At 39.1% G+C, this 14,103-nt stretch overlaps 2 protein-coding genes across 9 annotated transcripts in view; one reads left to right on the top strand and one right to left on the bottom strand.

The window, feature by feature from the left end:
- Positions 1 to 7,530, bottom strand: part of ralgapa1 (Ral GTPase activating protein catalytic subunit alpha 1) — a 71,051-nt gene extending 63,521 nt beyond the window's left edge. For 3 of the 6 annotated variants that reach the window (XM_019348750.2, XM_019348747.2, XM_019348751.2), the window contains exons 1-6: positions 7,140 to 7,530; positions 2,210 to 2,320; positions 2,078 to 2,127; positions 1,248 to 1,305; positions 1,022 to 1,065; positions 41 to 218 (exon numbers count right to left, since the gene is read on the bottom strand). In XM_019348750.2, coding sequence (XP_019204295.1) covers positions 41 to 218; positions 1,022 to 1,065; positions 1,248 to 1,305; positions 2,078 to 2,127; positions 2,210 to 2,320; positions 7,140 to 7,245 — 547 coding nt within the window. In that variant the 5' untranslated portion in view covers positions 7,246 to 7,530. The remainder of the gene's footprint in view (positions 1 to 40; positions 219 to 1,021; positions 1,066 to 1,247; positions 1,306 to 2,077; positions 2,128 to 2,209; positions 2,321 to 7,139) is intronic. The other 3 variants (XM_013271495.3, XM_019348752.2, XM_013271498.3) reach the window with 3 other exon arrangements.
- A 270-nt stretch (positions 7,531 to 7,800) lies between these two features.
- On the top strand, positions 7,801 to 13,584 carry brms1la (BRMS1 like transcriptional repressor a). Of its 3 annotated transcripts, none has more exons than XM_019348753.2 (9): positions 7,801 to 7,961; positions 8,895 to 9,083; positions 9,318 to 9,408; positions 9,502 to 9,629; positions 10,559 to 10,638; positions 10,856 to 10,952; positions 11,072 to 11,161; positions 11,298 to 11,362; positions 11,795 to 13,584. In XM_019348753.2, the coding sequence occupies exons 2-9, from the start codon at positions 8,945 to 8,947 to the stop codon at positions 11,891 to 11,893; spliced, it is 789 nt and encodes a 262-aa protein (XP_019204298.1). In that variant the 5' UTR covers positions 7,801 to 7,961; positions 8,895 to 8,944; the 3' UTR covers positions 11,894 to 13,584. The 3 variants fall into 3 exon arrangements, with proteins under 3 accessions (XP_019204298.1, XP_005477620.1, XP_003445539.1); XM_005477563.4 differs by having other exon boundaries at positions 7,802 to 7,961; positions 8,922 to 9,083; XM_003445491.5 differs by having other exon boundaries at positions 7,814 to 7,882; positions 8,922 to 9,083.
- The last annotated feature ends 519 nt before the right edge of the window (positions 13,585 to 14,103 follow it).

Raw genomic sequence — 14,103 nt, forward strand, 5'->3', positions numbered from 1 at the left:
TAATGCCCTGTGTTTGAGAGTGTGTGTTGATAGGACTAACTCTCTGTCAAACTCAGTGGCGGGTTGACTAGAGTATCCAGGGTCCGTGGGGTCCCGTGGCAGAGCGGAGCCGGGAATCCAGGAATCAAACAGGCAAACATGCAGAGCTGCTCACGCTCTGCATTACTCTGTAAGGCCTGCATCCACAACAGGAACAAGCGCACACCTTCACGGCGGATCTACAATAACAAAAACAAACAAAAAAAGAGAGGACGGGGGGATGCTTAGCAAAGTATGGCAATACAATTAACTTGGAATTACTAATTCAGTTCATTAATCCATTTAGCATTTTAAAATTTTGCATTTATTGATAGCCAGCCTATTTACTTCTCTGGCATTTAATTTATACATTGGAATATTTACAGTATAAGAAATAACATAGTAGTATAGTATTAAATAGTATTAAAAACATTTAATATAATGTAGCAAAATTATCAAGGTTTTTACAAAAAAAGACACTGAATCCACATCAACACAGTGAAAGAAAGCAAAGCTAGCTGATGGTTATAAGACGATATACTTAATTTATCCCCAAAGTTACACCAGCCAAAAGCAAAGCTACAGCAAAATATTTCAAGTTAAAAAAGGAACTCAAGTACAACATGACACAAATAATTAAAAAGTTTTTTAAAAAAAAGAAAAAAAAGAGGTAAAATAAAGGATCTTTGGGAACAAAAATCCAAATAAAATGAATACAACATTATGGAAAAGGGTGAAAAAAACAAAATATTCTAGAGTCAAATGTGAGGCCACCAGTTTGACAGCTAAGGCCCTTTCAAAGTCCAGCTCTCAACCCAACTGACATGCTCTGATGGGACCTTAAGAGAGCTGTGCATAAATGAATGCCCAGCAAAACTCAATGAACTGAGGCAACGTTGCAAAGAGGATTCTAGGTCCATAGGACTCTTTACAATCCTGTGGGCTCTGGATCAAGAGCCATGACTGACAGGTAAAGCAGTTTCACTGAATCACTGAGCAGTACCTTCAGAGAGTTCCCAGTGTGCAGCAGCTTCTTCAGAATCAGCCCTGAAAGAGAAAGGCTTGTCAGCTTCATCACTTGCAGTGCACAGCTACTCTTACCTCTCTTTGAACTCAAGAAGTTGCCAGAGGCACTAAGATGCTTTGAGAGGCTGTTTGAGATTCAACATTACATATGGAGTAACCGTGTGAGTGGCCACAGTGTAAAATACTGGTTAAAAGTGAGTTACCAATGCTGTGGAACTGCCATCGGCTCTGGATTCTCTCAGGTAGAAGCTGAAGTATTTTCTAAATAAAAAAAAAAGAGATTCATGTTAAGAGTGAGTCTTACTATATTATTGATATTGCCCATTCACTGATGAATTCACGGGTTGGCTAGTTGATTTCTCACTAGATTCATGCAATGCAATAATGGAAAAATTGTTGCTATGTTTTCATTACATAGTTGCACTCTTATGGTATTATTTAAAGTTAATATCACAATGTAACTAATCAATCAACTGTTTATTGTGTGGCCAAAGTTCTTCAAGAAAATCAGCATTAAGCATGTTCCTTTATCTTAATTCTCACTGGAAATGTGCTCTGCCCAGCCCTGCTCTAAATTGAAAGTATGTTGAGGGGCAAACGGAGGTCAGTAACACACACACACACACACACACACATACAGACACAGACACACACAGCTATCTTATCCTGGCTACGCTAAGCACCACCACATGCCAGTGTCTTTTATTCAGTGGAATGATAGCCAGTGCTATGGTATGCATCGAGAACACCAAGAGAGAGGCCGAGCCTTTGGAAGCACAAACACCTCTGTGATTTAACAAAATGTCAGGGATCCACCACGCAGCCACACTCTGTCCTGTTATTTAATTCTACCAACAAACCCCGACATTTTGAGGTCAGCTTTGTAGGACTGAATGTTGTGGAAAAAATATTCCACATATAACAGTTAGCTTTAAGATTCTGGCAACAATGTCCAAGTGCAAATGTGACATACGGTCAGGGGAATCAAACTGTACAATACTTATAATCTAAAGATCTGTAAGGTTTCAAATACCTCAAAGATGAAGAGGATTGAGTCCAGCTCTTCCCTCTGAGATTTATGACCTGAAAAACAAAGAATCATTTATTTATGCCTACAATACCCTATCACGTTAAACCACCATTTTATACCACCTGTAATACTTACCTTTTTGCTTGAGGCTGACCTCAATGGTGACAAAATTCTCAAAGAAAACATAGTAGATATGAGAATAGTTCAGGTCGAAGAATTGCTTCAGCTCTGCCGGCTCTGCATTTTCTAAAAAATAAATGGTACAAAGGATCAGAGGGTCAACCAACATACACATTCAGGTAACATGAAATGTAAAGGTAACTTTACATTATCTTAAACACATTTAATCTCTCATCCAAGAGGCTTCTTCATTCTTTTTTCTTTTTTTTTGTAGAACTGAAGAAGCCTGAAACATCTTCAACAAATTTTTAAAAATCCAGTCGCTTTCTTTCCAAGCTCATTAAGACTACCATGACTTGGATGACTGAGAACCTACACAGACATTAACCAAACATCACACTCTCACAAGACCTGGATATTCCTCTTAACAATCCCACCTCTGTACAAACAAAACATCACATGTGCATCTTCAACTCAACCCCTGTAGTTTAAGAAATCAGAGATTTCCTTTTTACTTTAACTCTGTGAATAACCAATAATTGGGGAATAACAAGTCTTATAGGACACTGGCTTCAAGTATCTGATTTTAAAACAGATATTAAATAGTCAGAAATGTAAAATGCTTCACAACTATCTTTTTGTCACAACTCACACCCATACATGCCTGTCAAACTAAGACATCCTGTATTCCTCAGAGACAAACTGGGGTTGGAGCTTTTCTTGTTTATTTCCCAAATCTCTGGAATAGTTGACCTAAAATGTCACGAAAGGAAACTCTACTGATTACCAGAAACCCATAAAGAGACACTTTTTTTTAAAAACAATTGTCAGTTTAACTTGTGTTGTTGGTTTATTATGGTAACAGGAAATGGTGTTTTTTATAGTACCGCTGCAGAGGGGTACTAACCAGCAGGTTCGGCCACATTAGTGATTGAACACACTACAGATACAGAGAACATTTGTGTTATCAGTATCAGCCTGTATGTGCACTGTATCATATCTGTGTGATTTCATTTTAAATGAGCTTTCCTATGCTTAGTTCTTTTGTATATTGTACACCCCTGTAAAGCCTCTTAAACCTTTACACATGAAATACAAATCGACTCAACTACAAGTCAAAATTCATGCTTAAATGTAGAAAATACAGTAGTGAGAGGACAATTCTCACTCTTCTTCACAGGAAGCACATTTAAATAAAATAACCCTATCACCACATATGGGTGCTCTAAATATACCCGTGTTATGTAAAGAGGCTGTAAAAACAGCATGCAGCTCAGTTTGTCATGCAAACAGTCTCTTTTCAAGAATAAGGAAGTTTACTTGATGTGTTTTGCACTTCACCATTAATGGCAGCAGTTGAAAGGGAGACACACACAAACACACTGGTTTAAACACACTCATATTGAAACACAACCACCACTGTGGCTGAAGGTCATGCACAAACACGAATCTGGTCCCCATCGTCTAAAAAGCAAAACCGAAACACACCACAAGTTTTAAAAAGGCTGTGGTGTGATTCTGAATCTCTTAGCAAATGATGCAGTCTCTTTTCAGCTATTTCATCTGATTCAAACAGCAGGGATATATTTTCACTATGGATAACACACGATAAAACTTCTACCCTTTGTGTCCCATAATTTAACATCAGATGACCCACTGAGGATCCTGCAAAGAAGTGACCTTCTCAGAAGTTGTTCATTAAGCTCAATAACACAGTTGTAAGAGACACCGCATCATTATGGTGAATTCATGTATTCTCGAAACAGACAACATGTTCATAAATAATATTTTTTCTTAATTCAGTGGTGCAGGTCTACAGTGCAATACTGTTAAAGCTCGAGTTAGCTAAAAAAGCAAAAACAGAACTGAAAAAATTACTTGCGTTAACTCATAACAGGCCTTCATTTGTGAGTGGACACAACAGAAGTTTAAGCATTTTCCTGATATTTTTGGCTGTTTTACAAACAAAAATGAATTTTATGCTTGACTAAAACAGTTTTAAATCACAGTCCTGGTGATTTTTCTTCAGTGAAAGGCCAACACCTTTTTGGTTGTCCCAGAAATTTACATATACACTTTTGGCTGCTTCCTTATTCAAGGCGGTCGCCACAGTGGGTGGGGCCGCTTGTTTGATTTGGCAGATTTTTACCCCTGACACCCTTCCTGATAACACTCCAAAGGAATTTGTGTCTCCAAAATCTGTATCTGGAAAGACAAACCCTCATATTCATGAATGTCTTATATATATTCTCTTTAATCGTTTATGCAGGGATGTATGGCTCTAGCAATTGTTAATTAAGAATTTTCCTTGCAATGTCTGGCAATTAAATGGCATATTAAAACAAATAAACAAAATCAGCTTTTAGGAACCATACAATTTACTTAAAAACATTTGTATGACAAAAAACAATAAAATAGATGCTTCTGTTAAGTAATGCCATACAGACTCATTACCTTAAGTAAAGGTAAATAACATTAACTGTGAATTTAATTTAGTGTTTCCAAAGCTTGCTTACAGATTCTTACTACAGACTGTAAAGTGGCTTCACGAGTTGAGGACATCAGTTAATGTGTGATGGAGCACCAATGCAGTACAGCTTCAAGTTAATATTTTTCCCAGTCTGTCTAAACTTTAATTCTCCTCGCTGCTTGTTAAGTTATCGTTCATGCATTACTCCTAGTTGGATAGTCAACGCATTGTTTGAATGTTTGCAGAATCTTAATGAGCTTGAAAGTCAACATTGGCACGACCACCTTTATTCTTAAACACAGTCTGAATGCTCTGAGCCAGCTTTCTTGTAACTTCTTTAAGTAGCCTTTAGGAATAGTTCTGCAGACTTCTTGACAGACATTCAAAGCTCTTCTTCGGATGTTGGCTACCTTTAGATGATCCCACAGTGGTTCAATAATTTGGAGGTCCAGGCTTTTGGGAGGCCAATCCATGACTGATAATCTTTATTTGTGTGTTTTTCTATCCAGGTATGATTTCCTGCATTTGCAGTGTGACTGGAATCACTGTCATACTGAAAAATAAAGCTGTTGCCAATCCAATGGTGACTCTGATGGCACCTTTCTGTGTTTATTATTTATCAACATGACACAGCCTCCATCGTGTTTTGCAGATGGCTACAGAAGCTCATTGTTGTACATCTCTCCTGACCTCCTGCATACTTAATTACAATGACTTGAAGCAAAAATAAGAAATTTGGATTCATCACACCATCAGACCTGCTGAACACCCACCCTTCCACTGAGCTGACTTCTAATCAGGCTTTTGGACACAGCAGATGAACTGATCCAAACACCTATTACAAGTCTGTAAAACTGTGTTATCTTTGGCATTTTTATAGCTTTGACTCGAGAAATGTGAAGAAATTATGTGTTTTTGTTACAGGCTGCATTAAGATACAATTTAAAATTGGTTCTTTGCTAAACTACTAAATAAACTAACTAAATAAAATCTCACTCTGAGGACTTAACTGGAATAATCTGAACACTGTTTCTTGCCTTGTATGAGAAAGTCTGACTGGACCACTATTGAACACACAGTAAACATCTGTTCATCTGTAGTTAAGTTATTAGAATAGTAGAACAACTGGTTTTAACTGAGGAGTTTATCACCAGGTTTCTTTTTTAAATAAAGCTCATTTATGTAAAGGGGGAGGGGGGGTCTGGAATGAAGAAAGCCAAAAGGGATTTGGGAACAGTTGCTTATTAGCCTGATTGCATAGCAGTGCAACAGCTCCTTTTACTCATTATGCCATAATAGGTGTGACCAGTTCTGAAAACCTAAAAATTGCTCAAGAGTCTTAGTGCTCCTGTCTGCTTCCCACAATGGCTGGAACAACAACAAAAACATGAACAAATACTTAACTGCTGCAGTTAACAATTCTTCAATGCTGTACAAATGAAAACCACTTTCTTCATTTCATATGGCAGCTTGACTGCAAAACACGTCTTTAGCCATTATTCAGTCATCTGCTTCCTTTCAGACCATTTCACTTCAAGTGTGTTTGTGTCTCAGCCTCTTATCATGATCCTGTGTTCCCCATAGAGAACAGGGAGGGGGCACACCCCTTTCCTTTTCTCTCTTGCACACACATATACAAACACAGACACCAGTAACTCTTACAATAGAAACAGGAAGCCGAGCTACTGTACTGGACACAGAGAGGAAATAGTAGAGGCTATTTCCCTCTGTGGTCGGTGTGGGACTAAGTGTGTCAGTGAAAGACACACATCCATCACTTTAATACCCTGTTATCTTCCTTTATTCTCCCACACATTCATAACCCTGGTGTTGTGTTGCAACACATCTTAACACATGTTAAGAAAACATTCAGCATTTCTCACACATCAGGCCTTTTCCCAAAATTCACACAGGCACGCCCCTGCAGCAACCAGAGAAGCCTGGCAAACGGCCTGAAGCATCACTGAGGTCGTTTAGATGTTCAACGCGCATCACACCTGATTTTATTTTATCCAAACACCCCATGCCAAACTCCATTCATAAATCTGACGATGCAATGGAATTGCTAAACAATCAATATAAATAACAGCCTTAAAGCTTCCCCTTTGATTCGACAGCAGAAGCAGCCAGGCTCCTTTAAAATTCACTTCGTACATTGAGAGTTACATATCCATCATTCTGACGGTAAAAGGGGGAGAAACTAGGACTTCAGACATAAACAATTCAGAAAAAATAATATAACATTACAAAATGTTTGATGAAAGACAACGGACATGATGCCGAATTAATGAGACAATTTCAAAATATTCTTCTGCGTTCTGGTTTGTGAAAAGAAATCCGGCGTGTCTCTCTACAATCGAGTCAACTTTGAACTTGGAGATTTTTTGACTTGAGTTTGGTGTGGCATGCACCAAGGCAGTAAACTGAAACGTAGACGCTAAGCTTTTCGCCCTTTAATAATGCTTTCCAACTCACCTATGACTATTCTGAGATGCTTGAGCCTCGTCAGCACGTCCTTCTTTGGGTCCAGCACTTTCTGTGTGGATTTTTTAACGTCCCCATGAGGTTTTTTGGAAAACATTCCTGAGGCAGGAGACGCAAGAATGCGATGGTAGACAGCAAGGAGGAGCTAGCCTGTGTAGCCAGCTAATCTTCAAACTATAACGAAAAGCGTGTCTCCCGGAGCATTAGCAGCCCTCCGCAACAGCGTGGAGTATTTCTACGGGTAAAAAGTTATCAGAGAAACTCATTCTCTTTAAACTAAGACAAATATGTACAGCGTAGCGGGGCAACGCATCCATCCATTGCACCTCCCTTCTCCACAACAGTCACTAGCTGCTTAGTTAGAAAACATCATGGCGGAGGAGGGGAGGAGGGAAAACAAAATAATAGATAGCAGATAAATTCAACGCAAACATGCCACAGTAATAAGTAACATTTCTATCCCGTTTGTCATAAATATCACACAGATCTTACATACTTTGGACATACATGGATTTTATTCTTTTAATGTTTTAATTGTTCACGATTCTGTTCGAACTCTCCGCCTCAAGCTAGAGCGGTGAAACATGGGTAATGTAGTTTGAGCTTCCACAGTGGTCCTCTATTCATTCGATTATTCTAGATAAAGAAAACTACAATTCCCAAAACAAATAAAGGCGTCCTGCGGAGATTTGTTTTTAGCTTAGCTGGAGCACACGAGTGTAATCGTAACTGAGGTATAACGATAAGTTTTTACTTTTTTTTCCCTCCGAAAATATTTTTTCCCAATACATCCTGCAAAGTACCACATATCTTGTAAGTTGTGAGCCAGTTAAAGCTTGCTTGTTTGTATATATTTGTAATTAAGCCGTGATAGTTTTTCTTGCTACTTAACTATATTGTCTTGCTAACGTGCTAACGAAATGCTAATACTGCTGTCGTGTATTGTTTGTTTTGAATAATTTAATAATTTCAAAGCTAAGCTAGGGAGCGCTTAGCGAATAAACTAGCATAGGCAATAAAATCATGTGTACGATTATTGTCTATAATATTCAAACACCTTGAGGATACTTTTCAAGTTCCACCATTAAAAGCAGTTAACTGAAGAAAAATGTGTATGAGAAGTCGTTCACTACGAACAGCATAAACGAATATCCCACATTATTAGCTTCTTTAGTTAAGCTGAATATTACACAGGTAAATGTGAGTAAAAAAATCACCTGGTTGATCAACGATCGCTGGATATATGAAGGACGTAATCAAACTAAAAACCCAGAAATAATTCTAAGTTAAGAAGTTATATAATTTTATCAGCAGGAAAAAACAGAGTTGATGTTCTTTAGCAATAAATTTCTTAGTGATATTTAATTCAGGATGAGTTAAATGAGCGCAGCAACTGAACTATTAACGTTTTAATCAACCTACTAGTTGTGACATGCTGATTTCTAATTTCCCTTAGTGTTTTAAATAATCTAGCGAAAACATATGGTAGGATGTGAAGAAAGGAACTGCGGTACTGCATGAGGAAGTCAGAGGTGGCAAAGAAGTGTGTGCGCATGGTGAGGGAGGTGTAACAGTGAAACAGCAAGGAGGAGAGGTAGGGAGGGCACATGAGTTTAAATACCGGGGTCAACCATCCAGAGCAATGAACAGTGTACAAAAGAGGTGAAGAAGAGAGTTACTGCCATCAGTAAAATATAGGAGTTCTGCTGCCTAACAAATAATTGAATATTGTACGTGTCAAAACAGCCTGGCTATATTTCTGTCCCACACCAGTAACCCGACGCAGAGTTGCCGCCATGCCATTGCACCGTGACCGGGAGAAAAAGGAGAGTACAGCTGAGGAGATGGAGGCGGAGGAACATGAGCAGGAGGCATCAAGCTCAGAGGAGGAGGACTCTGACACTTCCTCTGTCTCTGAGGATGGAGACAGCTCAGGTGAGAAACACTGGCCACAGGAAATGAGCAGAATATTCCTGTACAGCTGTCATTAAAAATGAATACTTGAGTGAATCAATCAGATTTTAAAAAGTTGTCAAAGCTTCAACTGAATATTATTATATTCCTACTCAGCAGAGTTTGCTTACATAGCCACCGAGTTGCTCCCTTCTTCCATCAAAGATAACTTTCATACCAAAAGGTGTGTTTGTTTTATGCTGTTTGCTGTTCTAGAAATGGATGAGGAGGACTGTGAGCGGAGAAGGATGGAGTGTCTGGATGAAATGTGCAACTTGGAGAAGCAATTCACTGATCTCAAAGACCAGTAAGACTGACTCTTTGCTTCAAATGGGAGTTGTTTTAGGAAAGTCATATAACAGTGAGTTGCATCCATATTTACTCCTGCATCTGTGTACAGGTTGTATCGTGAGCGTCTCAGTCAGGTTAACAGCAAGCTGGCAGAGGTGGAGGCTGGCCGGGCGGCAGAATATCTGGAGCCTCTGGCAGTACTGCTGGAGAACATGCAGGTCCGCACCAAGGTGGCAGGTAACTTAAACGCATAGACACCTTCACATCACACTCCCATTCGTTGTTTACGTAGCCAGCTGTGCAATGCCTTCTGGTAGAGTTGCAGTTTGTGCAGCAGGGTGTTGCGTTCCCTGCTTTGTATTTGCAGAAAGCTGACATGTAACCTAGTAACATGAATTAAAAGGGAAATGTTTGCAGAAACACATTTTGTGTGCCTTTTTTTTTTTTTTGTAATTATAAAAAAAGTGTGTAAGCCAACGTGCTGTTCTCAATTTAAAATCCAGGAGTAAACAGTATTTATTTAATCAAACATGGTCAGTGACTGTGTGGCTGTAGGAAACACTGTCTAAAGTACACATGGGCAAAATAGATCCGGCAGATAATGCAAGTCCATCCTGCAACAAATTAGTAACAAGCAGCATTCTACTAAAGAAGATTGGTGTTGCTGTGTTTAATCAATAACCTGTGCATTGGTGCATATCAGACTGCTGGCAAGATGTAGCCTAATTAAAATATACATAGCATCCATTTGGAATTTTCTTTTATATCAACTATTAACTATGTAAAGATTTATATTAGCCAGTTATCCTGTTTTTGCACGCTATCTAAATCACAGTATGGAAATGTGGAGCAATTCTTCATGTGCAAAATCCCCACTGTGGATATGTGTTCACTGGGGTTTCTCCACATCGTGTGAATTTGAATTTTGCTCTTTGCATCTGGCCTCAGCACTGAAGTGGTGTTTAAACAGACTCTTGGGGAAAAAGCGCTGGCCCAGGTTTAGTTAGATAGCATAGAGATTGTGTCATTACTTGGAACATGCAAAAACAAGTTTTTTTTTGACACACCCTTTCAAATAAAGGCGGTATTAGTAATAGCACAAGTTCTTTGACACACTGATCTCTTTATTCATTCGGATATTGTGTGTCTCTCTCCGTCTTTGGCAGGTATCTACAGAGAGTTGTGTTTGGAGTCTGTGAAGAACAAGTACGAATGTGAGATCCAGGCAGCATGCCAACACTGGGAGGTTGGACACACAGTTTAATATTCCAAACTATTTTTTATTTATTCAGATATGTGGTAATGCAATTGTTTTCTTTGTACTGTTATATGGTCTTTATATTATAAAGGGCTTTGAGGTGATTACTGCTGTGATTTGGCGCTTTATAAAAAAAAAAAGGGATTGAGCCGGTCTGTGTGTATGATTATGTGTTTTGTGTGTTATTTTGACTCTGTGCGTGCAGAGTGAGAAGTTGCTGCTGTTTGATACAGTGCAGAATGAGCTGGAGGAGAAAATCCGAAGACTAGAGGAGGACAGGCACAGCATCGATATTACGTCAGGTAACACAGACATTTACACTTTTTAATTACGTTTATACCCTCCCACCGTATATGTGAAGTCACATTACAATGAATGCAAAGACAAAACATTTGAGTTATTGTTTTTATTTTTCTATCAGAGCTGTGGAACGATGAGCTGTCAGGAAGGAAGAAGAGGCGAGATGCTTTAAGTCCAGATAAGAAGAGGAGACGCCCATCGGTGGTGTCTGATATCCTTCTAATGTCTTTACTCTTGCTCATAATGATTCTACTCCTAAATAGCTTAACTACTTGTGCTGTATCCATGTGTCTGATTACATTTCATCCCTACTCTAGCAGTCAGTAACTGTCCTTAACTCTGCTTACGTCCATATATTGTCTACATGCTACCAGATCTGGACATCCTAGAGGACTGGACCGCGATCAGGAAGGTATGTGTTAATGGGCAGGACTCCAGCCTCTTTCTTATTTCTCAGGTTGTGTATTCCTGATTCCTTTTTCTTGCCTCCTCTCCTGTTAGAGGCATGACGAGTTTTCTTAAATGCCAGTTGCATTTAGGAAAATAAGAGGCCCTTGCTTCTGAGCCATCTTTTCATAATGTGGCATGTGGCACACCTGGATCCTCATCAGTTTTCACCTTGAGAAATTGAAGCAACAACTGTCTACAAAGTACCTCCCTCTCCTCCAGAAGCATTTTAGGAATTAAGACATCTAATATGTACTGAGATTAATTTCCAAGTCGTAGGCAGAAGGATGAGGAGGCACAAAATTCAGAAATGTGAAAATCCTCTTATCTTTGTCTCTTTGTGGCGGTTTATTGTGTGTTTAGGCAACATTTAACAATCGTGTTTGTGTTCACCCAGGCCGTGGCTACGCTCGGGCCTCACAGAGGGATATCTGACTCTGAGAGCTCTGCGTTCCCATTCAGACCCGACAGAAGCAGGCCCATTCTAAACTGCTGAGACACCCACACAAGCAGCCGCATAGGAAAAAACACCTCAAGGACCTCCAACACATGGAAACCTCTACATGACACATGGTGGCATTCAGGTCTGCAGTCATAAAAACGCACACAGCAGGACATTTCTGTCTTCCCAGAATCCTCTGCACTTCTCAGCTGACAGTGACTCAACCTGTCTGTGAGATGATTGGTCAAGCTGCCTCTCCTGCCGAACATCATGACTTTAATAGATAAACAGGAACGGAAGCATTATTGATAGCCACTTGTATGTTTGGGTATTGCTGCTTTATTTCACACTCAGGCTCTGTAGACAGTTTCAGCCGACACAGGTTTTTGTAGTTTGTTAAGGAAACCACAACAATTAAAACGTCTCATGTTAAACGTTATGAAAACGGCTCAGCGCGTAAAAGCCATTGATGCTACAGCTTAAGCATCACTGAACCTGTTCTTTCAAAATGCTTTTCAGTCAGTGTTTACATTTTGAATACATCCATTCACTTCAGATGCACAGATGGCTTTCATTAAAAATTTAAATGCGTCTCAAAGGTTGTATTCGGTGAGGTTGGTGTCCTCGCTCCACATTGTGGTTGGCTTGAGTGAGCTAATTGGTGTGCTTATGCTGGTAAAATGGGCGGGAGTATTCAAATTTCAGGCTTCCAGTGACTAAGTCGGGGGAGAATTCATCAATGATGCCATAAAATATATGGGTTTTTTTGTTTGTTTGTTTGTTTGTTTGTTTTTGGCCTTTAATACAGTTTACTTTGTTTTGAAGACCATCCATGAGATATTTTACAAAACCAATAAAAGAGGTTATTCGGGAAAGCGTAATGCACAGAATTCCTGTCAGTGAGCTGACTTACAAAGACTATTTGTTATTAGTGTAAGAGTAAAAACAGGCATTTTTCTTTTCAGTCTGCCTTGTTCATAGAGTACACAGTGTTTATGGACAGTCAAGGCATATTTCTCTGGCTTGTAGGTGCAGTGATGGAATGCTAAAACAGCAGTCTCTGTAATGTGCTGAAAAAATTATCCACCAGTACCAGATCTTACTTTGAAGAAGTGAGCCAGATCTGTGCTGAGACTGACCAGAAAGTTTCATTAAATTCTGTTCGGTTATTTTATCATAATCCAATTGATATAAAGAACAGAAGGTGGACTTCTGCTATTTTAAGTGAGGGCCAAATGTAATGTATAAACAGCACATGAAAAGTTAAAGTGCTAATGTTGTCATTCTACAGGTGTTGCATCCTCTTTTCTCACATCTACCTCCTCTCTCTCACTCACTCACACTCTCTCTCTCTCTCTCTCTCTCTCTCTCTCTCTCTCACTCACACACACGCTCTTCAAAGTACAGTTCACATTTTTCCTCATGAACGTGTAAATGCTGCCATCTTTATGAACACCGTTAGGTAATTTAGTGGTTGGCATGGTTGTTCAAATTTATTAGCATTGTTTCATTGTTATAAAGCCTGCAGTAATGTTAATTGTACGGGGGGGAATTAAACCACCAAAATCGTTTAATCAGTCATCTCACTGTTGATGATGAAACAAAACTGCCATTTGATAGCATCGTTTTTTATGTTTAGGTTCTGGGGATGTAATATTCAAAAGGTTTGACAATATGTTTTCACTTGTCCTTTTCTTGTTTATCATGTTGATGATTTTACAATTAAAAGTTGTTTTATAAACTTGTCCTTTAGGCGTCTTTGTGAAAGCGCTGCCGGCAGAGCTACTTCCTCTCGATTTCAGCCTCGCATCTTTGCAACTGATTGCTTCATTAATACCAATGAAATATTTAGCAACTTTCTGCAGCGGAGCTCAGAGTGCTTCCACATCTTTAAAAGGAAGCAGCAATGGATGCAGGAACTAAACGGGGAAAAACCTGTCGAGCTCTCAAAGTATACATTGTGTACTGTTAATAAAATAATACAGCAGACGTATTTCTTCTTTCAGAAGAACGTGCAGTATTCTCCTACATTACCTAATGATTACAACAGGTTAAAGGATATACAGTTACTAAATAGTAACTGTATATCCTTCTACTGTTAAGTTGTGGCAGGTGGGCCCTGCAATTTGTTTTTTCATGTCTCAAATCTACTTGATGTAACAGACTGAGCTAATGTAAATCCAAATACATATGCTGCACTAGCTCCTAAAAGCAAAAGAAGTTTCATCAGATTAAGTTACAGCATCAAAACATGTTGATTACAG

This window comes from Oreochromis niloticus, linkage group LG19, assembly GCF_001858045.2.
Source record: "Oreochromis niloticus isolate F11D_XX linkage group LG19, O_niloticus_UMD_NMBU, whole genome shotgun sequence".
Taxonomy (NCBI): Eukaryota; Metazoa; Chordata; class Actinopteri; order Cichliformes; family Cichlidae; genus Oreochromis; species Oreochromis niloticus.